The sequence below is a fragment of the Astyanax mexicanus genome, chromosome 16, assembly GCF_023375975.1.
Source record: "Astyanax mexicanus isolate ESR-SI-001 chromosome 16, AstMex3_surface, whole genome shotgun sequence".
NCBI lineage: Eukaryota > Metazoa > Chordata > Actinopteri > Characiformes > Acestrorhamphidae > Astyanax > Astyanax mexicanus.
The window spans coordinates 17,571,257-17,595,075 of record NC_064423.1 but is presented as its reverse complement, the minus strand read 5'-3'; the positions used below and the strand labels follow the sequence as shown (position 1 = coordinate 17,595,075).

Below are 23,819 nucleotides of genomic sequence, written 5' to 3'. Positions count from 1 at the left end.
TCCTTCAATGTAAGACATGATTTTCTACCAGGCCTAAGTTCAATTGGTAGTGTGGTATAGATCTTCAGACTTTAGGGAGATAAACTGTTGGCCTTGACCTGCAGATATGAAATGTACATCAAACACCAACAGCCTTTGTTGCACAAGCAAGCAAAACCTGGGTACGTATTATAAACTGCTTCTACTGGTCCATAGTGCAACTAAGACTAGAATATATCCTACACCCTTCCCTCCATGAAAAATGTTTATATATTAAAAAAAAAAAAAAAAGTTAATTATATATGAAATTAAGGAGCTTGGTCTAAGACAGATCAGTGCTTAAAGTGGGCTGAAACACACACAAAGTAGCAGCACTACTATATAAACTTCATCCCATCAGAATTCCTTTTTAGGGAAAAGGACTTCAAAACAGTAAAACCCAGCAGCTCAGTAACCATTTTACTTTTGAGTTCATAAGCTGCTACTACTCATTTACAAAGTGTACACATGCATTACAGATCTTAACCCAAGAAATTCTCAAATATTTGCACAGTAAATGAAAAACTCAAATCAGTTTTAAACCCTCCCTTACCACTGCAAGGTCCACAAGCAGACAATTTGACGCATTTAAACTAATTTGCCTACATTTTTAGATGCACACTAGTTTCCCTTCACACATCTGGTATCTAACATTTTCTGCAATACATATTTGAATTTTTAACATGTGAGGGCCAAAATGTAAATAAGGGAAGTACTGGTACTTTGTTCAACTCTTATGGCCTGACTGATGCTTTCTAGGCATGCGGCTTCAAAGCAGCATTGTGTTTATCCATAGGTTTCCACGTGGATGGCCATAATTATGTAGCCATCTTGTAGATGGTAAAACAGATTGAAAGCCATTGAGATCAGCTACATTTTGACCAATATGGAGAAACATTAAGGCAGTTTAGTGTTTGTACTCTTCAGTTCATTGTCACACAGCTTAATCACCATAAAGCACAGAAACAATATTTACGCCACTCGCACATTGATATAAAAGGGCAAACATGCCCAAGGTTATAAAACTATGAACTTGTGAATTCCAGGTTTACAGCCTGTGTGGACGGCCTTCATGTTGAATTTGTGACACTGCATTATCCAATCTGAAAGACTGTTGAATCTTTTTACCAAGTCATTCTAAGCAAGCACCATTGCTCCACCAGATTCAAAAGGCTATGTTGCTGTAACGACTCCAACTGCATATGGTTTAATCATAAGTGCAGCTGGCAGTAAAGACAACACAAGACTGTCACCTTGTGGTCAAAAGGAAACATGCTGCCATGCTTACCATTTTGCCAATATTACACAGACTTTACACAAATCAGGAAAACCAATCATAAAAATTTGTATCTGCAATTATTTTGAAAAAAGGGCAACACACGAGTCCATGGTAAAGACAGATTTATTTCCATCTTAAATTGGAAACATTAAATAGAACTCCAGGATGACTAATACAGGTACAATTGTTTTTGAATGTTACTTTACAAACCAAGTGCTCCTCCCTTTCCAGCTTCATCTTTTCCAACCCAGCCCAGACATTTGTTTGACAAAAATGTTTATGAATGCTCCTCAGCCAGTTTCTCTGCCTTCTGGACGACCTCCTCAATGGGACCCACCATGTAGAAAGCCTGCTCAGGCAGTGCATCATACTCACCTATGGAAAAAACAGAATTATTAACCATCGTCTCAAAGGCTTGCTACACATTCTATAGCCACAGAACTATTACCATTGTAAACGCCCAAGTTTTTGAGCCAGATAAAATTATAGAAAGCAGTCAAACCTCCTAGAATGCTCTTGAAGCCTTTGATTGTATCCTTGAGGGGCACCAGCTTGCCCAAGTGACCAGTGAAGACCTCAGCCACCTGGAAGGGCTGGGAAAGGAATCTCTGGATCTTACGGGCACGGGCTACAGTCAGCTTATCTTCCTCAGACAACTCATCCATACCCAGGATAGCAATGATATCCTGCAGAGACTTGTAGTCCTGGGGAGAAATGCAAAAAAAAAAAAAAAAGCATTAGCACACATTCAATTAACACCAGCAGTCTTGGCTTCCGAAGACATGATAGCACATTTGCTACAAATAAACAATACTTCACACACCTGAAGGATCTTCTGGACACCACGAGCAACATCGTAGTGCTCAGTTCCCACAATGTTGGGGTCCATGATACGGGAGGTGGAATCAAGGGGATCCACAGCAGGGTAGATACCCAGCTCAGCAATAGCACGGGACAACACAGTGGTGGCGTCCAAGTGAGCAAAGGTGGTGGCAGGGGCAGGGTCAGTCAAGTCATCAGCAGGCACATAGATGGCCTATGAGAAACAGGGACAATCAAGTTATCCAATAATACAGTAAGTGAGGAAAAAAATTAAAGCCTTTGTTGGGATAAGAATATGCCATACCTGTACAGATGTGATTGAGCCCTTCTTTGTGGTGGTGATTCTCTCCTGCATGGTACCCATGTCAGTGGCCAGAGTTGGCTGATAACCCACAGCAGAGGGGATACGACCCAGCAGAGCAGACACCTGAAGGAAAATACCACATTGAAATTCACAGATTGGACAAAATGGACTTTAAGAGCCTTTGGGACTTCTTGCAAAGTAATTACCTCTGATCCAGCCTGGGTGAATCGGAAGATGTTGTCAATAAAGAGCAGCACATCCTGTCCTTCCTGATCACGGAAATATTCGGCAACGGTCAGTCCAGTCAGAGCCACACGGGCACGAGCGCCTGGGGGCTCGTTCATCTGTCCGTATACCAGGGCGACCTATGTAAACAGAACATGAACACAGAACCAATTAATTTTGCTGCAATCATAATATTAATGGACAGTTGCTACCCAACTACACGGCCAAAAACTACATCAAGGGTTGCATTAAACTAAGCTGTCGCATCCCATCATTCACAATATTGTGATTGTCCTTTCTCTTTGACAAAGTAGTTTGCTGCTGCTAAATGAATTAAATAAATTTAAAGAAAATTAGATTCTTAATGTGTTCTGATACTGCCAATACCATAAAGATACTCTAAATATGTTTATGGCCCTAAAATAACATTTAAAACAATTACCTTGGATGTGGTGTCCTTCAGGTTGATGACACCAGACTCAATCATTTCATGGTACAGATCGTTTCCCTCACGGGTCCTCTCCCCCACACCAGCAAACACTGAGTAACCACCATGGGCTTTAGCCACATTGTTGATCAACTCCATGATCAATACAGTCTTTCCTACTCCGGCACCACCGAACAGACCTACACAAATATGGAGGGAAAGAGCATATGCAATTACAGAAATGTCACCGGCTGTCCAACACACAATATAAGCACTTGAAGCCTCTGACAGTTTGAGGATACTTGAGGGCTGGGGACGTACCAATCTTTCCACCCTTGGCATAGGGGGCCAGGAGGTCCACCACCTTGATTCCTGTGACCAGAATCTCCTGTTCCACACTCATGTCCGTGAACTCAGGGGCCTCAGCGTGGATGGGAGCAGTTCTGAGAAATAAATAAATAAATAAAAATAAAAAAGTCAGAAACATTTTAAAATCTTATACTAGCAAATATACTAGCTAAACAGAGGTCATGTTTACGTTTTTGTGGTGATTGGTCCTCGCTCATCAATGGGCTCGCCAATGACATTCATGATTCTGCCCAGCGTCTCGGGTCCCACAGGGATCCTGATGGGGGCACCAGTGTCAAGAACTTTCTGGCCACGCACCAGACCCTCGGTACCATCCATAGCAATGGTGCGGACAGTGTTCTCCCCTGGTGAAGAAAAAAAGAAACCATAAAATCATCATAATCATCGAAACATCAGTAAAGACAATAAAATTAAAAAGCCAAATTGATTGTAGCAGGCCTTTATCTTACCTAAAATGTCTGAAAACTTAAATCAGAAATTCTATTCAGCTAGTAAAACGTGAACATCTATGCCTTATGTTTGTCTGAATAAAAATAGACAGCATTAAATCATTGGTCTGTGTGAATTTACAGTTTTAGTGCAGCTAAAACTCCAGAGTAAGACCCACACAGCCAGCTACCTTATTTAAAGTGAATTATTATAGAACCAAAACAGCTTTTCAGTCAATGAACAGAAAAATAATTAAGTTTCCATGACTTTTCCAAAATGTCATGAGTTCATTTTTCAAATATTTATCCAGAACTGGAAATTGCTGTAGTCATAACCCTTACCAAACCTGCAAGAACCATTACACTGAAAGTAAACGCAGTATACTGCGGGCTTAGCTGGCCTACTTACCAAGGTGCTGAGCCACCTCCAGGACTAGCCTGGTGTCACGGCCGGCCACTTCCAGGGCATTCAGGATTGGGGGCAGGCCCTCGTCGAACTGGACGTCGACCACGGCACCGATGACAGCAACGATCTTTCCGTTGGCTGTAGCGGCGGCCGCGGCGGGAGCAGCATAATCCCGGCCTGCAACATGGAGGAGAAGAAGCGGTCAAACCTGCTCTCTGTAACCAACCCGTTTTTTTTATTTACGAAGATTTTTTCAATGAGTAGGAACCCTTAACTTAATAAACCTGAAATTAAAATACTTAATGAAGCACAAAGTCACATCTAACCTTTATAAACTTGCTAACGAGCTGTTCAATGACCTCAGGTCAAAACATTAGCGTAGCTAGCTAACCCAGGCGTACAGTTGCACAGTAAAGTAGCTAGCATTAGCTTTTCTGTTCCGGTTAGCCTTGCTAGTTTTAGCATTCGACTGAATGAACTGTGAAACTGACAAACGTCTAAATTCATTAAATTGCCAAAACAAGACAAAATGCACATTAAATAAAGTAACTTAAGGAAATGTTTAGTTAAACGCACAATATGTAACCTAGTTAGCATGTCGGTTTGAATTATATAAATGTTGAGAATAAAGGGATTTTACAGCTCACAAACTGACCTGTTCCCTCACAACATGCCACTAACCTAAGACTGCAATTTAGCTAGCTTAACTAACCTATATTGCTAACCAATGTAATACTCCTTAAAAATTAATAGCATATAGATTATTTATATTAAAAAGGCATGTCACAGTAAAATTAACTACTTATTGCTCGATTAAAATGTTGGGCACCATGGTCAAGTTTAAGTCCACGCAGTTGCTATCGCTAGCTACAGTTTGCTAAGAAGCTAAGAGTAGCTTAGCTAAGCTAGCTCAGCTGTCCCCCCATGACAAGTAAAGGTCATTCCACTTTAACGGACAGCTGCAACTTACAGCTACTAGTAAGTTAACCGAGGTTAAAAAGCGGTCACATTTCCGAACTAAAAGAACAAGCAGCCATTGTTTTAAAACAAGTGTAAGTCAAAGTTACATTCGCAGCTCCGTGCCCGTGGCCTGCACACCACGCATGCTGCCATTATCGTTAGCATTCACCGCGCCATTGAGCCGAACAAGACTCCCCAAAATCCCAGTTTTATCACACAAACAACAAACGTGCGCATAGCTTACGAGAGAAGAGCGCCGCTGGAGCTCCAGTGAAAGCCTTCAGGGGGCTAACCCCGGGCTTCAGCGCCTGCAGAGCCCCGGTGCAGCAGCGTCCCACAGCTCCTAACATGGTTAAAATGGCTGAAGGTGGAACGGGACGGAGGCGCTCCTTGGTTTATATAGAGGCCGCTTCAGACCCGCAGTGCGCATGCGTATATCACGGTGGCGCCTGAGCACGCATGCGCGCTTCATTTAAGTCGAGACGACAAGTTCGATTCAGTTGAACCGATTCCTCTGAACGGTCCGTTTACCGTTTACTTTTATACTTTTTTCTTAGTGTTGCACGCAACGTTAAGTGCATTACAAGATACACACTGTCTGTATACTTATTCTACGCAGAATTGAAGTTAATATAGTAAAATAAAAAGTAGCTAATACAAATTTAAGCCATAAAGAGTATTAAAAGGAGCCGATTCAAACGAACGATTCATTCAGGAGTCGGACATTGCTATCCTGAAGGACAGCTCAAGCAGACAAAAGTCAACGGGGACCACATATTCTCCTTCTTTCTATTTTAATATCGACCCTCTGGCTGCAGTTTGGCTCCTTCTCATTTAGAGACTGTGATAGATTAAGTCTTAAATGGCACATTTTGATAGGTGGGCGAGCTTTCAGTTCAGTGGCTAATCAATATGGAGTAAAACAATATCAGCAGGACTCGCATTACAACAATACACAATCTTGGACCTCGAAGTTTTGGTTAGGTCTGAATAACCAAAAAGTCTGACTGGAGATTTAAATTACAATTAAATGGCTCTCAACGCAGACTGTTCGCTTTCTAATTCTGTGATCTTATTCAATCTTCCCAACACTCTGTCTAAAGCATTTTGATCTCTAGATGGAGCTGTTTATCTCTGGTTATGTGGAAAAAACTTGGATCAGATGTAGAGCTCTGAAAAAAATGAGACCACTTCAGTTTCTGAATCAGTTCATCAGATTTGACTATTTATAGGTATATGTTTGTGTAACATTAACATTGTTGTCTTATTCTAATTATTCTAGTTTTAATGTCTTCAATATTCAATTTGCAATGTAAAAAAAATAATAATGAAAAGAAAAACAATGTTTATTGAATGAGCAGATCTGTGTCTATAACTGGTACTGTAAACATGTATAAAAGTAGCATTATTTTTATAGCTCTATTGACCTATTTAGTTAACAAGACTTTTGCTTAATCAATTTATTTTAGATTAAACTACTCTAGTGTGACTCTTGGTTCTTGGTTTAATTACATTTAAATAACTTAAAATAGCTTAGCCATCTGCAAGATACACTATATAGACAAAAGTATTGGGACTGCTAATTTACTTATCCATTGTTTTTTTTTAGGAGTGTATCATTTTGATATTACAAATGAGACAAAACCCTTTTTCTAAATAATTCATACTCTCTACTCCATTTATTAGTTAAAAAATGTATGATAAATCAATAAATTCTGCATGTTTAAATATAGACATAGAAAACAGACAACAGTAACAAAACTGTAGGTTTGGAGGATATTTACAGTTTTTTTAGTATTCACTAAAATATTTATTTTTGATTTAGGGTCGTTTAATGCTGGGCAGATTTATATGACCAAATGCTTGTAGGGGTGCCCACTAATATTTGGACATACAGTGCACATCCAGTTTTTATGTAAAACAGACTTAATTTAGTTAAAATTGCAGTGCTGGTTACTAGTGAGGTTGCTATAGAATTTCAAGTGGTTGCAATTATATGGTTGGGTGTATCTAGTGTTTTTGTAGCATGACATTTATTCCTATGGGAACAAAATTCAAAAAACCTGTTGCTATGTAGAAACTCTACATCCAATTACACATTAGTTATACTGAACAATTTGGAGTTGGAATGTGCTGATTTCTTAAAAACTGTTGGACAAGTTAGCCAGTAAAATTCTGGCTACAAATATTAATATTAATTAGATAATAACAATAAAACTACAAGCAACATATAACCACAATAATACTATTGTTGACTTTTTGACTATAAACATTTCTACATTATGTTACATATGTTCTTGTTTTTACTATTAAATAGCTAAAATACTCTTTGTTTGCAATGTTTATGACCCTGTAAAAGACTTATCCTGTAACAGTTGGCTCTGTTTAATGAATCCAGGCTCATTGCACTTTTGAAAAGACTATTAGTATAAATATACATAGATGATATGACACTTCAGTGCCATGGAAACACAAAAACTGCTCCAAAACAGCAATGACATCCCAGTGCCATTATCTCTGCTTAGTGTTGTCGTGAAGTAAAAGCTCAGAATACATTGTAGTCTATTTGTCTTTTTTTCTATTTTCAGACCTATTTTATCATATTTTTCCAGCCTGTTTGGTGGATATTTACAGCTGTACCTTATGCTCCAAGAATGGAGCAGCAGGCAAAGATGGTGCTGTGGATCCACTGTGCAAACACCACTGCAGAATTAACAGCGTTTACCGCTACATTAGGAGGTTTTCCCTGGATGCACCAGCACCTGTACGATAAGACAAGATTATGGCATTTTGTGTAACGGGGTAGTAAATCAGTAAACCCTGTGTTTTACAATATGCTATGATTTCTACTTGGTTTATATGGTGTTGTGAGAAGGTGTTGAATGATATAAGCAGTCATTCGACATCAATCATCTCCCCTGCTGATGGTTTATTCTGTAATTCACTTATTATCCTCACCAACATTAACTTCACAACAGAAAGCACATTTGCGAGCAGGCCTCATTTTTCACCCAGAGAACAAACAGACAGACTTGAGGACTTTAAACAGCGGAATCTGAACAAAAAAGACATTTCCAGAGAACATCAGAAAACATCATCCACAACAAATACGACAAAAAATCATTCCTGTCATCAAAATCTCAAGAACATGTCCAGTCATTCCTTTTCAATTCTTTCTGCTCCTAAAAACGGCCTAAAATTACCAAAATAATGGTACTATTGTCACAGTCACGCACTCCTGTCAACCTATGTCAGCCAAAAGAACTCACAGTAGCAAAAATAACTACTTAGGGGAACTCCATAAAAATGATAAAATATCTACAATAAATTCAGTGTAAAATAAATAATTCAGAATTGTTTAAAGTGGCAAACTGTCATAGAGACCAGAAATCTGAAATCTCTAAAAGGTCATTAAACATTATGAAGTGAAAGAGTTGTATTAAATTAAACAGTTATAAATATATACAGTTCTGGAAAAAATGAAGAGACCACTTCAGTTTCTGAATCAGTTTATCTGATTTTGCTATTTATAGGTATGTAGTTGAGTAAAATGTACATTGTTATTTTATTCTATAAAATACGGACAACATTTTTCCCAAATTCCAAAAGAGAAATATTGCCATTTAGAGCATTTATTTGCAGAAAAAAGATGCAGAGCTTTCAGACCTCAAATAATACAAAGAAAACAAGTTAATATTTATAAAGATTTAAGAGTTCAGAAATCAATCAGGTTCTTAATCACAGTTTTCATGCGTCTTGGTATGTTCTTCTCCACCAGTCTTACACACTGCTTTTGGATAACTTTATGCCACTCCTGGTGAACAAATTCAAGCAGTTCAGCTTGGTTTCATGGCTTGTGATCATCCATCTTCCTCTTGATTATATTTTAGAGGTTTTCAATTTGATAAAATCAAAGAAACACGTCATTTTTAAGTGGTCTCTTTTTTCCAGAGCTGTATGTACTGCTGGACACCAGAAATATTGTTTTGTAAAAGATTTGACTTAAAAAATATATGTTCCAAATAATGTACATACAGGGTTAGTAGGAATACTACATGGACAGAAGTATAGAGACACCTACACATCAAGTCATCCCATATTTCAAGACATCCCATTCTAAATCCATAGGCATTAATATTGACTTCATCCCCTCTTTGCAGCTGTAACAGATGCAACAGTCTGTGGAAAGCACAAATTTTGTACATTCATCCAGAAGAGCATTTATGATGTCAGACACTGGCCAGCACAGATTTGGACGACAGGTCCTGTTTACAGTCTGCATTTTAGTAGTTCATCCCAAAGATGAATAGAAAAGGCTCTTCCCAAAACTGTTTTCATAAAGTTGGTAGCATGCATTTGTCCAAAATATCTTGGTACGCTGATGCATTATGGTTTCCCAGTCAGGCAGGCAAGACTGGTCCATCAGACTGACATTAAGAGAAGAGTGGATCGCCAGTCCATGAATCATGTTCCACTTCTTCAGAGTCCAGTGGCTATATAAGTAGTGGTAGTAGTAGTACTATTAGTAACAGTAATAGCATAAGTATGGTGACAGTAGTAATGTTGTTTGTTTTACACCACTTTATTCTACACTTGGCACTGTGCTTGATGTTGCAAGGCTTGTGCGCAGCTGTTCAGCCATTAATATGCATGCCAATTTTTTGTGCTGTTGATAACCCCGATGCAGGTTTGGAATAATACCACTCAGTTGCTTGTGGAATATTTATGGAATATCTGTGGAAGAAATTTCACCAACAAACTTGTTTTAATGGTTACAGTACCACACTGAAATTCAATGAGCTCTTTAGAGCCACACATTTTTTCACCAAAGTTTGTGAAGGCAGAAAATTCTGCGTCGGTGGTAATAGGACTGAATAAATCACCTGAATTCGATAATTCAGATGAATGTCCCAATGCTTATGCTTATATAGTGTATATCATCACTGTTTACTTGTACAAAACAAGTATATCAATTTTGTCTATTTTTAATTTATTTCATAATTTGAACACACAAATGGTCCCTTACACTGCAGCAAAATGTCTTAATGAATTGACTGATTTAAATTATCTGAAATCTATCTGAAATAAAATATTTTTTACATTGACTTCCATTGAAAGTTAAAAAGGGTTTATCTCTCTCTAGCAAAGTTGCGGTATTGCAAATTAAACCATAGTTATTTTAGAATTCACAAGAGATTGGCTGAGAGCCATTCAATACTTTAACAGATGACTCGGAAGTAAGGAGGCCCCTCACACATTCCCTGCAGTACCCTGTTCCTTAGCTTCTGTGGGATATGGGAAAAGTCATGCACATGAGGCACATGATTCTAGTCCCATTTCCCATGACATTTGCATGTCAGTGTATACAGTATATAAATAAAAGTTTATTTAAGGGTTCTTATATAAAGTAACGGCAATTGCTGCATATAATTTCGCATAACCTGAAAAAGCACCAAATTATTAAATGGCTCTCTGCCTAGAGAAATGGTACAATTATAATCTAATTTTTAAATGTAATCTTGTAATCAAATGGTTCTATCTAGCATTTATTAGAGTAGGACAAGAATTAAAAGGAACCTTGTCAGTACTATATAGAACCCTTTTACTGCCTCGCCTTTTACTGCCAAATGAAAATCACAGCTCTTCACTTTTCTGCATTCTGGCTCGAATTACTGACATTGGACACTGTTAATAAATATTTTTTTTAAAAGCCACAAAAAAATCTCAGATGCTGACTATGGGCAGAGAGTTGCAAGTCTTTATCCTGAACACAACTTGCTGCCTAGGGATTCTGCACTGATGGCACTGTAAAAAGAAGCAGTGGCTGATTGTACATAAAGTTAAAGTGTATCTCTTCCCTTTGGAACCCTCCCCCTAGGAAACAGGACAACTCTTAAAAAAAGAGAATACATTGTATGCTAGTTAAAGATAACGGTACTACTAGCTGTGTTTTTTTTTTTTGTTATAAAGAAAAGGACAATTACAGAAAGGTAATAACATGTATATTGGTTCTGTAATATTATAAAACAAAATACTACATTTGTGGGTGTCTTTGGCCTCTGAAGAATCCCAGTCTGGAGGGCCATATAGCCCTAACACTTCATCCTACCACTCTATCCTAACTAGTAACGGGACACCCTAAGGTGCAAGGGTAAAATGGGATTGGGCCTGATTGTCTACACTCTTCTGGTAATCCCAAATTTTAATGTTTCAATGTTTCCAAACCTGTAACACCTTTAAATACTTATGTAAAGGCAAAATCTACTGACAGAACTGAAGATATGAAATATTGGCCTAAAAACTGTAACACATTCTGGTTGGAAGCTTGAGCCCATAGTGAGTCAGAAGGGTGAGATAGAAATCTTTTCTTCTCTTTTACAGTCTCAATGGTGTGATCCGAGGGCATTGGGATGAGCTTTTCTCACTCCAGCAGTGTCTTCAGTCAGGCTGACATGAGGCATTTTTCTTTTTAATAAATATATCTACCATAGAGGAGCACTTTCGAATGTCGCAAGTACTGTATCTTGCACAATGAGAAGCTGCACAATGTGTCAGCTATCCTCTACCCCATGGATGGATGCATGGATTATCACAGGACACCGTCAGGAACCTCTACAACTTAATGTCAAGATGTATTTAATACTGAAATACACTATGTCTATGTGTATTTGTAGCCCCATAAATATTATCAACATAGCAGTCTAAATTTGTAATCTTTTTCTGTTACTGGTAACCTTTACAGTATATTACTTTCGAATTTTATGGAAGTCAGTGAGATCCAACCCCAACTAATAGATAAGATAAGATGAAGTAAACATAAAGAAACACATTATCATGACTCTCACAAACTATGTATAGTATATACATATACAAGGGGCCTAGAGGGTGCTGGCTCTTGGGGGGCCAAAGCAACTGCTTGCACGACTTTATAGCAAGAACACTCCCAGTGCAAAGTGCACCTATAAGGTAAATCTGAAATAATGGCAAATGAGTATAGATACAAAATGCCAATATACCTAATAAACTGACTAATAACTCAATAATAGCCCATCAGTCCAGGTTATGTATCATCATGCGAGGGGCTCAGTGGGCTGGTATCATCTCCTATTGAAGGTGAATGACAAGAAAAATGGCTATCATTTGCTAAGTCAGTAGTCTGTGGTGGGTCGTGCATCACTGCAGGCGAGTGGGCGGGGCTTGAGTGGGCGGAGGAGCACGGAGAGTTGGTTGGACTGAGCTGAATAGCAGTGGTGTCCTGTAGTGTGTGCTCACTGGCCTCCATCTCAAACGCAGTGCCCGTCGCTCTCATCAGCCCCCAGTGGTTCTGCCCATTGGCTTTGCGCGACGTGTTTGCGGCTGGTTGGCGGCTACACACACAGCACACCCCGAAAAATGACAAAGCCACCAGCAACAGGAGAGGTCCGATGATGATGGGTGGGTTGTTAAAGGGTAGCATTTTGGAAAAGCCGAAAGCCCCCACCAGAGTGATGTTGATCCCTGCCAGCATGATGCAAAGTCCACAGGCGCAGCACAGAGCTGGGGATGGGTGGCCCTGCATGCGCATGAGCTTCCTCTGTCCAGGTTTATTCACTGGGGCCATATGTGGGCCTTTATCAGAGCAGATCATCCTTTCCATCAGATGTCCTTACCTTCTTGGCATTCACTGTTATAAGGTATCTGAGACAGAGAGAGAAAGAGAGAAAGAGAGAGAGAGAGAGAGCTTAATTAATTAAGAAATGAATTATATACAGCAACTTGCTTTTTATTTATATCTCATAAACAATCTCCCAAACATTTTTGGATCAGTGCCATCAGACAATTTTACATACCAGTATCAGTCAAATGTTTTTTATTATTAAATAAAAAAATAATTTTATTACAAAAAAATATTTAGTAAACCAACAAGAATGTGTCTTTTATTTTAGATTCTTCAAAGTAGGAACCTCTTGCTTAATTGACAGTTTTCTTTGCACATCCAGCCAAGATGTGCAAAGAAAACAAGTTCATATAATAAAGTTTTAAGAGCTCAGGAATCAATATTTGGTGGAATAACCCTGGTATTAAATCACAGTTTTCAAGCATCTTGGCATGTTCTCCTCCACCAGTCTAACACACTGCTTTTGGATAACTTTATGGCACTCCTGGTGTAAGAATTAAAGCAGTTAATGTAAACTGATGGAATTCCCCTATGATCCATTAGGGTTTATTACAGAGAACAAAACAATCCAGTCAGAACGAGCGGCGTGAACTCCTTTGTGCCATCCTTTCAGCACAGAGAAAGCAATGCTATCAATACCCAAGTAGAGAAGAGTGGGGTCATGATTATTCTAACGTTAAATGTCATCTGCTGCGTGACACATTTGCATAATACTGGAAAATAAACATCAACCCAGCCCAGCAGTAGCAGCAAATGATAAAAGAATATGGGGGAGCAGAATTAATGACTGCAGCAGAGCAGTGGAACAACATTTGCTGCTGCCGCTCTAATATCCGTCTGGTTGTTTGTTGTGTCATTTCAGCAAGAGCTCATGGGAGGAGCAATTCAATTAGTGCGGTCAGGTCCAGATGACTGTGATGATGAGAAGGTATGGAAGAGGACAAATTTACTGAGCAATATAACTTTATTACTTAGTACATCTGTGGACATGTTTCCTTTTTCTCCTCATTTGTCCAGAAAATATCTGTATAAAGGAGTTCACAACGGAAACAATGCTTTCGGAAACTCTTCAGACTGATAATTTACACATGCACTCACGTGCAAAAGGCGGAGCTAAACTGCAAACTATGGAAAGGAATTAGTGCCAAATAGAAAGCAAATACTACCGTGGAAAAATATAAATGCAATCTACAAGAAGAATTGCTTTTCCACATTAACATGCAGAATACGTGCCGACATGAAATGCAAAACCACTATTTGTAACTTGTATCAGAATTGATTACAATACATATCGAAATTTAATCAGCTCAACTGCATTGTATTCGACTGTGTGGCACTGCAAATGTTCCAAAGCAAATCACAATGCACAGGATTGCATTTTTGTCTAGGAGCAGCGTGGTATCCATGCCAAAATGAAATCTAATCACTGTCCAATTAGAACCCACTACTAAACTTGGGGCGGGGCTGAAAAACCAGTCAGAGTAAAACTCAATAATGAAAAGCATTAAGTTAAAAAATTAAACAAACATCAGTCATCTGTAACTGTGCCAGCCTTAATTTATGGAATTGTGTTTCTTTCTGAAAAGTGTTTATTTCTGCTTATATCATGTTGCAAAAGACATTTTCTCTGGTTTACAGTAGAGCTATCAGTGCTTGCTTCTGTAAATGTAATGTAATAGAGATTTTGCTTTTCATTTTGGCACATATTCTGCATGCAAGTGTGGAAACGCAATGCAGCTTGAGAATTGCATTTTCAGTTTTACACGGTAGTGTGTACTTTTTAATTTGGCCCTAATTCCTTTATATAGCAAATGGGCTCGAAAACAATTATCTAGACTAAAATCAACCGAATTTACTTTATATGGTAAAAATAATCAAATCTGTGTTACTTTCTGATTACTGAGTTTGCAAGGAGATCCCATAAACCTATGTATGTGTATAGGTACGCTAAATACACAAACAAACACACACAAACACATGCTCGTACACATACGATAAAATTGTTTATCGCAATAAATCCTGAGACAATTTAATGTAACAGATCTACCTACAGTGAAGCATGGTGGTGGCAGCATCATGCTGATTGGGGTGTTTTTTTAGTAGCTGGAATTGGGGGACACTGGTAAGGGTTGAGGAAAAGCTGAATTACAGAGCAAAGTACAGAGATATTCTTCATGAAAACATCCAGATACAGAGTAATCAGGACCTCAGACTGGGCAAGAAGTTCACCTTCCTACAAGTTTATGACCCTGAGCACATAGCAAAGAAGGTAATGAGTGCAGAATGATGGGGGGGAAAACGTGATTTTTTTTTTGCACAAAAGCATAACATACAGTGTAAAAATGACAAGGGCCTGCAGACTTTATAAATTAATTTTCTACAAGAAAAAGGGATGAAAATATAACAAATTTAACAAAATGAACACAAAGATACTCCACAGTGCACACACTGACAAACAAGAACTGCTGTAAAGAGGCAGTAAAGATAACAAGGAAATTAAGCACAACCAGCTCCTGTAAATAGTAAATGGATTAAATATTTAGCAAACACGAACAAAATGTGAATAAAAAACAGCAGAAATATAATTAAACATACTGTTTTATTATGGGTTACAGTTTTTAACAGAAAACTTTTTAACAGAAGTGTTGTCTTTATTAGTTGTGTTAGGGGGGGATTTTATAATTAGAAAACTCATTACATTCACAATACACTGTTTTAACAGCCCTAGCAACACTATATAACGTTACCACTTTATCCCAACTCTTAATCAGTTATTAAGTTTTCAACTGTTTTTATTGAATACCACAGTCCACCTATGGATTAAAATAAAACCTCTCCAACCCATTATATACTCAACAATAATTAATAAATCATTACATTTAGTACGAAGGTGCACCAACTCATTTCCACTCACCAGATCCGGATAAAGAGCTGCTTTTCTCCGCGACTCTGTGTTTCTCTGTGGATCAGCTCCCACAGACCCACACCGTGAGGATTTTCCTCTTCCACTCAACTCACAGCCCACGGTATCCTGCTCTAGGAGTGGCTGATGGTGTCTCGCGCCTGCGCTGGGATTGGCTGGTAATTCACACACGCAGGCGCAGAAGGCGGAGCTACACTGAAAACGGGCGGGAAAACAAAACACCGCAATCTGACTACAAATAGACAAATAGACTAAAGCCGAACTGAATGAACTGATTTGCTGCTACAGTCTTAATTTATATACATAAAAACGTATAACATTCTTCAGATATAATATTTAGGCCTCAATGGCAGGGGTGGGCATTTAATTTGACCAAGGGGCCACATAATACACTGGGGCTGTTTAGAAGAAATGGACAGACAGATTCTCCTCAATTTTGCTCAATGTTATTTAATCTCCTAAAGGTTTCATTCAATGCTAGTTGTGGTCTCTAGTATTAATGAATGTCATGTGACCATTTTTAGTAAAAAAAAAAAAAAAAAAAAAAAGAGCTCCGGTGTTTTTGTAAAACTCTGCTTTATTTCACTGGATTAGTGGTCTCTGAAGAAAGAAAGGATGTCGGCTCTTGCTCATAATTATTCATACACGCAAATATATTGCCTAAAGTAAATTTTACAGCTCTAAAATTCAAAGGACAAAAGATTTTCAGAGATTCAGCCTTAGTTATAAAATCTTACCTCAGACTTGCTAATTTGGTGCTTGGGCAGTTTGACCATGTTGAAGCCCCAGAGTCCGCTTTGTATCATAAAATCTGAAGCAAACGGCGCCTGCTTTGCCCAGTGTTCTGTCGAGTTGTGTTACCTTGTGCTTCCCTAGTGTATATTTAAGGTCTCGGTAAAACGCGGAATCAACCGGAGATCCGATTTAAACCAATAATTACTTACTCAAGAGTATTTTCTTTTACTAGCTATTGCAGACAATGGAGGTTGAACAACAGTTTTATATGGATCATGCATATACAACTCAGAGAAACCTATTGTATTTCACAAAGAACAAGAAAAAATGGATTTTAACGGAAGGAGACTAGAAAAATTATTATTAATGTTGTTGCCATGAGACAACTCGCCAACAGGGACCCGTCCACCAATCTCCCATTTTTCACAAAAATTTAACTAATGCCACAGAGGGTTAGTAAAAAAAAGACAAAAACTTAAAAAAAAAACCTTGAAAATTAATATTTTGCAAGGTTTAAAAAAATTGGGCTACATGTACTAGTGCCACATTTCCAACAACAAAATCAGCATGGAATAACAACCAGTTACCTATTTAAATTATAGACTAAAAGATAAACATTCTGATGACTTCCTTTCTGCTATTTTTGTCTTATCCAAGGACATCCGCAGTGCTTGATAGCTACCGTACAGCTCTGCTTATCTAACAGTTAGGTTACATCAGCTAAAACAGAGGATACTTCACAGATTTTTCTTGTTTTGTCTGGAACACTTTAAGCATTCCTTTTTGTTTAAAGTAATGAAGAGGAATTAGACCGTGGATCTTGTTTCCTTACAATAAATGTAGCAGACAAATATTTACTCAAGCTTGGGAGCACATCACTTCTTCTGTTGAGTTCTTTGCACAATTGCCACAACAGCAATGGAAGTGATTAGAAAATTGCTAATTAGAGTTTTGGGAAGCCTGATCTTCCTTTCCATCAGTGTCTGGCCAGACAGGAGGGCAGTCAATAACTCAGAGGAAAGCAGAGAGCTGGAATTAGATCTGACTGTTTTTATGGAGAACAGACAATATGCAACATTATCAGAGTGTGGCTAATGACTTATCTAGAGTGTGGCTAATGACAAATCTGAATAAAACAGCCTAACTAGGGAGAGAGCCAGAAGGTGTCATAGACAATAGAGCATTTACCAGCTTTACCATCAACAAACCTCAGGGACTGTGTGAAGCTGATGGGATGACAGCAGCAGCATCTCAATTTTCCACCATTCCTTATATCCATGAGCCCCTGGATCTGCAGCCTTATCTACGCGGAAACATTATTATATATGGCATGGAAAAAATGAACAGTGCAAAAGTTTATTTTGCATCAAACAACAATACTTTCAACAAATTGCATGCCCTACAACTGTGACTATTGTGCAGGTTCACATTGCAATGATGCTGAAAAAAAGCTGAAAAAATATATTTTGGAGACCTTGTGTGAAAACAAAAATGTTGTGTATACATGATTGCTTGGTTGAATAGTTTAAATTTTAACTTTATGCCTCAAAAAGTATTTATTATTTTCATTACAAGACCAATAAATCTTGTAAAGAGATGAGAAATGTATGATTATATAAGTGTCTTTTTCTGATGAAGAAGCGCTGATGCAGCGAGTTAAGTTCTTGTCACAGTGCCTCAGTCTTTTAAGATTACCTAACAAGGTGAGTCTAATGCCTCTGTCTAAGGTAATGTTAATTAGAAACTGAACTTTTGTTTTATGTACTGTTTAATAGTATTTTTTCAGAAAAAATAAAATTAAATATGTGTATTAAAAGTGATCATTCTTAATGAATGATAATGGATGTACAATGAGATCCAAACTATTTTACTTGTTTTTCCATTTTCTCCTTTTTATTTTAATATGGTAAAAAAAAATCATCTGATCCCAGTCTTATCTTGGTTTCGCCAACTCGCAGTCTCAGTCTTAACTAAAAATATCTGGATCTTGACCTGGATTCTGCATGTTCTTGGTTTGACTTCAATATTACTGGTGTCGTCTTTACAACTTTCTTAAGGAACTCTATGGAATTGTTTTCTTCCTTCCCAGTTCTCTCTTCTCAAGCGAGATTTTCTGTGTTGCACCTGTTCACATGCACAGCGCATTTCTAGGCCAGTCCTGAACAGGTCAGGTGACAGGCCCGAACCTCTGGTGTCCATTGCTCATGTCCATTTCTCCTTCCATCCTCTGAAATGTAAAATTCACATTTGTTCTCCCAAAATACCCCACAGGCATGGATCACCATTGTCTGAAATCTGCCTGCGAGTGGACGTTAATGATGATGAGTCATTTAGTCATTGTTACAGAAACTGAATAAAAAGAATAGCTCTCTGATTCATTTTCTGGTGTCTTTTGTTCCTCACAAGTACATGGCTGTCTTGCAACCATCATGCTGAATACAGTGAAGCTATAACAACTGTAAATCTATGTGACAAGTTATTTAATGTGTATACAAAGTCTAAGTACTGTAACTTTTACTTAAGCTTAAGGTACATGCAGATTTGGCATAATATCTCTACTGATCAGTGTTAGTATGTATCTTAGTATTACTCAGATCTACTAAAGCATGAGTAGACTAATAAATCACTCTGCGTATTATTTATTTATTTATATTAGTGTAACTGAGCTTTACCAGATTATGGGTAGACTAATGAATCAATGTGCTGATCAGTTATTTATCTCATAAGTAGTACCCAGCTCTAATAAAGCATGAGTAGACTGATAATTCAGTTATTTATCTCAGTGTTACTAATGTTAAAATGCTACCAGGATAGAAGATAAAGGTTACCAGGAACAATAAATTATTACAAATTTAGAATATGTCTATTGAGCAACATATAAAGAAGTAGTGTGTGAAGCATGTGTGACCTTTAGCATGTCACAATTCACGGGCATATCACAGAGCAGCTAATGTCCTGTCTCCATGTGACGGTTATAAATAACTTGGTAGAAGACAAGTGCGTATTTTATGTCTAAAAACTGGTAGCTGACAGTCTGGAATCCAGCAAATTAAGATGACAGCGACTCGGTTCCGATACATCGGCTCACAGACACCTTGTGCTGCGAACATTACCCTTTGGAGTGATGTGTGAAGAGAGCGCCATCTACTCACCCAGAGAGAGAAAGGCAACTTGTCCTCCCTCAGGGCTCCGGTAGCTGATGGCAAGCTACATGAACAGGATTCAAACCAGCAATCTTTTGATCATAGTGGCAGCGTCTTAGACCACTAACCTGCTCATCTTTATCACCAAAAATATACCTTGTAATACCCTGTAAGTTGAAGTGGAAGGTATTTTAACAAAGTTGAACTTGCCTCATTGTGTAAGCTTTGTTTTAGGGGACAGGGAAAGCTTAAGAAACACTGCATTAACAAAAGGCACAAAGGAAAACATATCAAGAAATAAATGTTTGATTTGCCTTTGCTTGAAGCATAATTGTCAAATTAAATAAATACACATCAAGTCACCTATCATTATTGGATAATGCATCATTAGTAAAAACTGCTTTAGACCAGCCGGCACAGTCGTCACATACTGTACGTCTCTGATATACAGATACATGACCTTGGCCTACTCCTCGCAATCTGAGAAACTAGTGAGCCGTATCACCTGGACATCTGAAATATGGACAAACGAATGATGATTGTTGAATGTTCTGGCAACCAAGGAAGACCTGCTTAGTTGCTATGGGAATCAGGTATCTATGGCAACTGGAAAAGCATTACACATTAGTGAATAATGTCTAAGACATAATGGGCCTAAGGAAATAAGCTTGATCCAAATTGTTTGCGTCCAAATTAGTTCCAAATACAAAAAAAAAAATCACACTACATCTCACCAATAGGTAAAAAAAACTATATACAAGAAATAAAGTAATCAGACAAAGTCAAGACAAAGACAGCCTGAGTAACCAAAAATACAATTTTAAATCAGTTTCTTTAATTGAGAATTTAATTGTGTTGTAATCCAGTACAAAGTGGATGTCCCTGTGTTACAAAGTAATTGCACCCATTGTTACACAGCCAAAATAGTTTCCTTATAGATACCTTGGTTCAGTTATCTACATACTCGGGCTTACTGGTTACTGCCGCCTGTCTAAATATAAACATGACTCTAAACATGACAGAACCTTTCTAGTAATAGGAAGTAGTTAAATGTCCTTAACTGTGATTTAAATAATGTCTAGAAGAGAAATATGGTGAAATATCTTAAAAAAAAGTAAAAAAAAAAAAAAAAAAAAAAAAAAAAAAAAAAAAAAAAAAAACTTTGAAGTATAAAGAAGCAAAGGACACAAACCAAAGATGTGGATGTATCTGAACAATCTGCCTTTTTAATAGTGAGTTTGAAGATGAAACCAAAACTTAAAGTGAAACATTGCTCCTTTTGCATATCTATATCAGTTTAGGAGTGTAAACTCTTCAGACCAATTTCATCTATAGGTCACATTATCAAACAAGAAAATGTTTGAACAGCCATAAAAAAAAAAAAATAAGATTTGGTGAGAAAATTACAATTGGTTCATTTTAACTGCTGTTTATAGTTCCAAGTCCAAGTAACTTCACATAACATACTGAAGTCAAATACTCAACCCTGTTGAATAGCTTTTATTTATTGCAGACTTATTTCTGAATTAGACTCATCTTTAGATCCTAATGACTAGATTATCCCATTAAAAAATATGCCACAGAACATTTATGATTGAGTGAGTGGGTCTGTCCAGAAGTGACCATTTATGTGGACAAAATAATTATTTAATATTAAGCACAGTCTTTTCCTGTGAGCACAGAATGCCAGTGTGCATTATCGCCTTCATTTTTATTAGAGCTAATGTTGTATGTATTTATGATGATGCCTTTATAGAGTTAAAACAATATTCAACCTACTCAATCCTGAATGAGCAACCACAAAGTAGATAAAAGAAGAAATGGCGACCTCTAGTGAGTTCACAGAGCAATGCAGGATAGTATTTTAGCAGTGGCTTTACTTCATTTCACACCAACCAGAAATGTAATAAAGTATATAAATAAATAAATAAATATATAAATGGATGAATGAATAGGTGTTCAGTCGAGTTGGTGTTCTACCCTAGTGTATATTTAACTGTAAAAAATACTAAAGAAACACCATATTAGAGCATGTTACCAGTAGAAGTCCCAGTAGATGTGGGTTAGTATATTTGGATAGCATAAATCACTGCATCAAAGTAAAGTTATGGCAGTGAGAGGTCATTACAAACAGCTTTCGTAATAAAAAAAAATAATAATAACAATTGTATTTATTATTATTAATTTTAATTTACACTTTTGTGCAATGACAGTGAGTCTAGGTTGCTAAATCAACGAAAAAATTGATTTATATATAAAAAAAAAAAAAAACACAAGAAATAATCAAATGCAGGTCCACGCATGCGCAGTGTCTTTTGAGAGCACGTATCGATGGGTAGCATAACTCGACAGAACACCGGATCCAGGATCTGAATAAAGATAAAAGTTAACTGTTTTTACTCAGTTCTTTATGTGATTTAAAATGAGATAGAAAGCTTTTTCTCTTCACACTAATGTTTAGAGCTTCAGTGGTAAATCAGCTTCAGTACTGGAATAAAAACCTGTATTTCAACACTAATCTCACATGTTGGATCCATTAAGTACAGTAAGCTGATATTCAGTATGTGTAACAAATTTTGTGTAAAATATCTGATGTTGTTGTTTACAGTACCTGGATTTGCTCCAGTGGAGGCTTTGGTGTTTCTCTGTCCATCCTTTCCACTCCTTAGGACGGATGGATTTGCTCAGTGCCTCTACCTCCCAGCTGTCGGTGAGTTTCTCATTAGTGAATATTACCAATAGAACAGAACTATCTGCAGCACATAAAAAAATCAGATCTGTATATAGAGGATGTACATGTGAAGTTGTACCTGATAGAACAGTGAGTGCGTGTGGAGGGTTTGAGCAGAACTGATGAGGATTCTTTCTGTTTTTCTGTTTATCTGCAGGTCTGCTCTACCCCCTTTTCTTCCCCCTGGTGTGGGAGGACAGAGCTGAGTACTGGGAGTGGCGTCTGAGCAGCCATGTTGCCCACCTGTGCTACATGGATCTGCTGTGGAGAGCCTACCTGAAGACCAGGGTACCGCCCATCTGCCTGCAGACAGCTGGAGCCTCGACCAGACAGGGACAACAAGCCGAGGGGCCACAGCATCGCTCTCCCTGAGGACGACTGCACACCACCTCGCAAGAGATGTCGCATCTGATGCACCTGTATCCTTTATTTATGAATCTTTATATGTCTAATTATTACTGATAAGTTTACATTATATTTTTAAAGTCAAGTTAACTTTATACTTTTATATTTACCATTAGACTTTAATTAACTATGTATTTGTTTAATGAACTGTTTTGCTGTTTAAGTAACCATTTATTTGTATAGTTAAATATTTATAGCTTAATTTATCTTAATTAAGACCAGTTACAGACCATTGTAAAAAGTTCTGTTTTGTTTTTTTCAGGTTTTGACCAGAGGAGGATGGGACGCTTCAGCTTAGAGTTTATATTTTTTGCTTTGCTCAATCGTTTCTAATGACTGTATGTTGTAAAAACTTTAAGCTGCATTTTATGTATGAGAAGTGCTTTATAAATAAATAAATATACAGATTATTATTACTCTAGTCCCAATATTCAAAAAATATTTAGCTCTTTAACAGAGTTCTTGCTCCTGTTACTTTTAAGTGTCAAATTTAACTTTTTAACACCTCTATAAAAATAATGTAAGGCCCAAAAATGTAGTAATAACTTCTTAAGTAAAAACTAAATTATTGTATTGAAAATTATAACTTAAAGTTTCCCATTTGTTAGCAGTTTTCTTTTTCAATTTTGTTCCATTGTGATGTAGAACATGTTAGCATGTTCACTAGCTCAACGCTAATGTAAGCTGGCTCTCCGCTAACCCTAGTTTTCTCCCTGGTGACGTAGCTAACTCGCCGCTAATGTTAACTCCGCTAACCTAAGTTCTCTCCTCGTTAACATTAGCTAGCTCGCAGTTAATGTTAGCTAGCTCTACTATAACCTTAGTTCTCGCCCAAATAATTCCCCGCTAATGTTAGTATGTGCTTTTTCACTGGCATTATTAAACACACACATCTAAAAATGTAATACCTACAGCAAATTTAAAACAGTTTAAGATTAAATTAAATTAATTATCAAGATTATAATTTAAAATACTTTAAGGCATTTT

General features: G+C 37.5%; 2 protein-coding genes and 1 long non-coding RNA gene across 3 annotated transcripts; all 3 read right to left on the bottom strand.

The window, feature by feature from the left end:
- Positions 1-1,402: 1,402 nt before the first annotated feature.
- atp5f1b (ATP synthase F1 subunit beta) lies at positions 1,403-5,630 on the bottom strand. The gene is made up of 10 exons (XM_007240168.4): positions 5,483-5,630; positions 4,282-4,455; positions 3,614-3,788; positions 3,397-3,518; positions 3,091-3,275; positions 2,630-2,788; positions 2,424-2,546; positions 2,121-2,333; positions 1,800-2,001; positions 1,403-1,672 (listed from the first exon to the last, which is right to left on the bottom strand). The coding sequence occupies exons 1-10, from the start codon at positions 5,586-5,588 to the stop codon at positions 1,575-1,577; spliced, it is 1,557 nt and encodes a 518-aa protein (XP_007240230.1). The 5' UTR covers positions 5,589-5,630; the 3' UTR covers positions 1,403-1,574.
- Positions 5,631-8,313: 2,683 nt separating this feature from the next.
- LOC125782316 (transmembrane protein 275-like) lies at positions 8,314-15,898 on the bottom strand. Its single transcript, XM_049466006.1, has 2 exons — positions 15,810-15,898; positions 8,314-12,915 (listed from the first exon to the last, which is right to left on the bottom strand). The coding sequence occupies exon 2, from the start codon at positions 12,872-12,874 to the stop codon at positions 12,299-12,301; it is 576 nt and encodes a 191-aa protein (XP_049321963.1). The 5' UTR covers positions 12,875-12,915; positions 15,810-15,898; the 3' UTR covers positions 8,314-12,298.
- Positions 15,899-20,802: 4,904 nt separating this feature from the next.
- Positions 20,803-23,753, bottom strand: LOC125782271 (uncharacterized). The gene is made up of 2 exons (XR_007424895.1): positions 22,308-23,753; positions 20,803-22,065 (listed from the first exon to the last, which is right to left on the bottom strand). It is a non-coding gene; the product is annotated as an uncharacterized LOC125782271 (long non-coding RNA).
- Between the last annotated feature and the right edge of the window lie 66 nt (positions 23,754-23,819).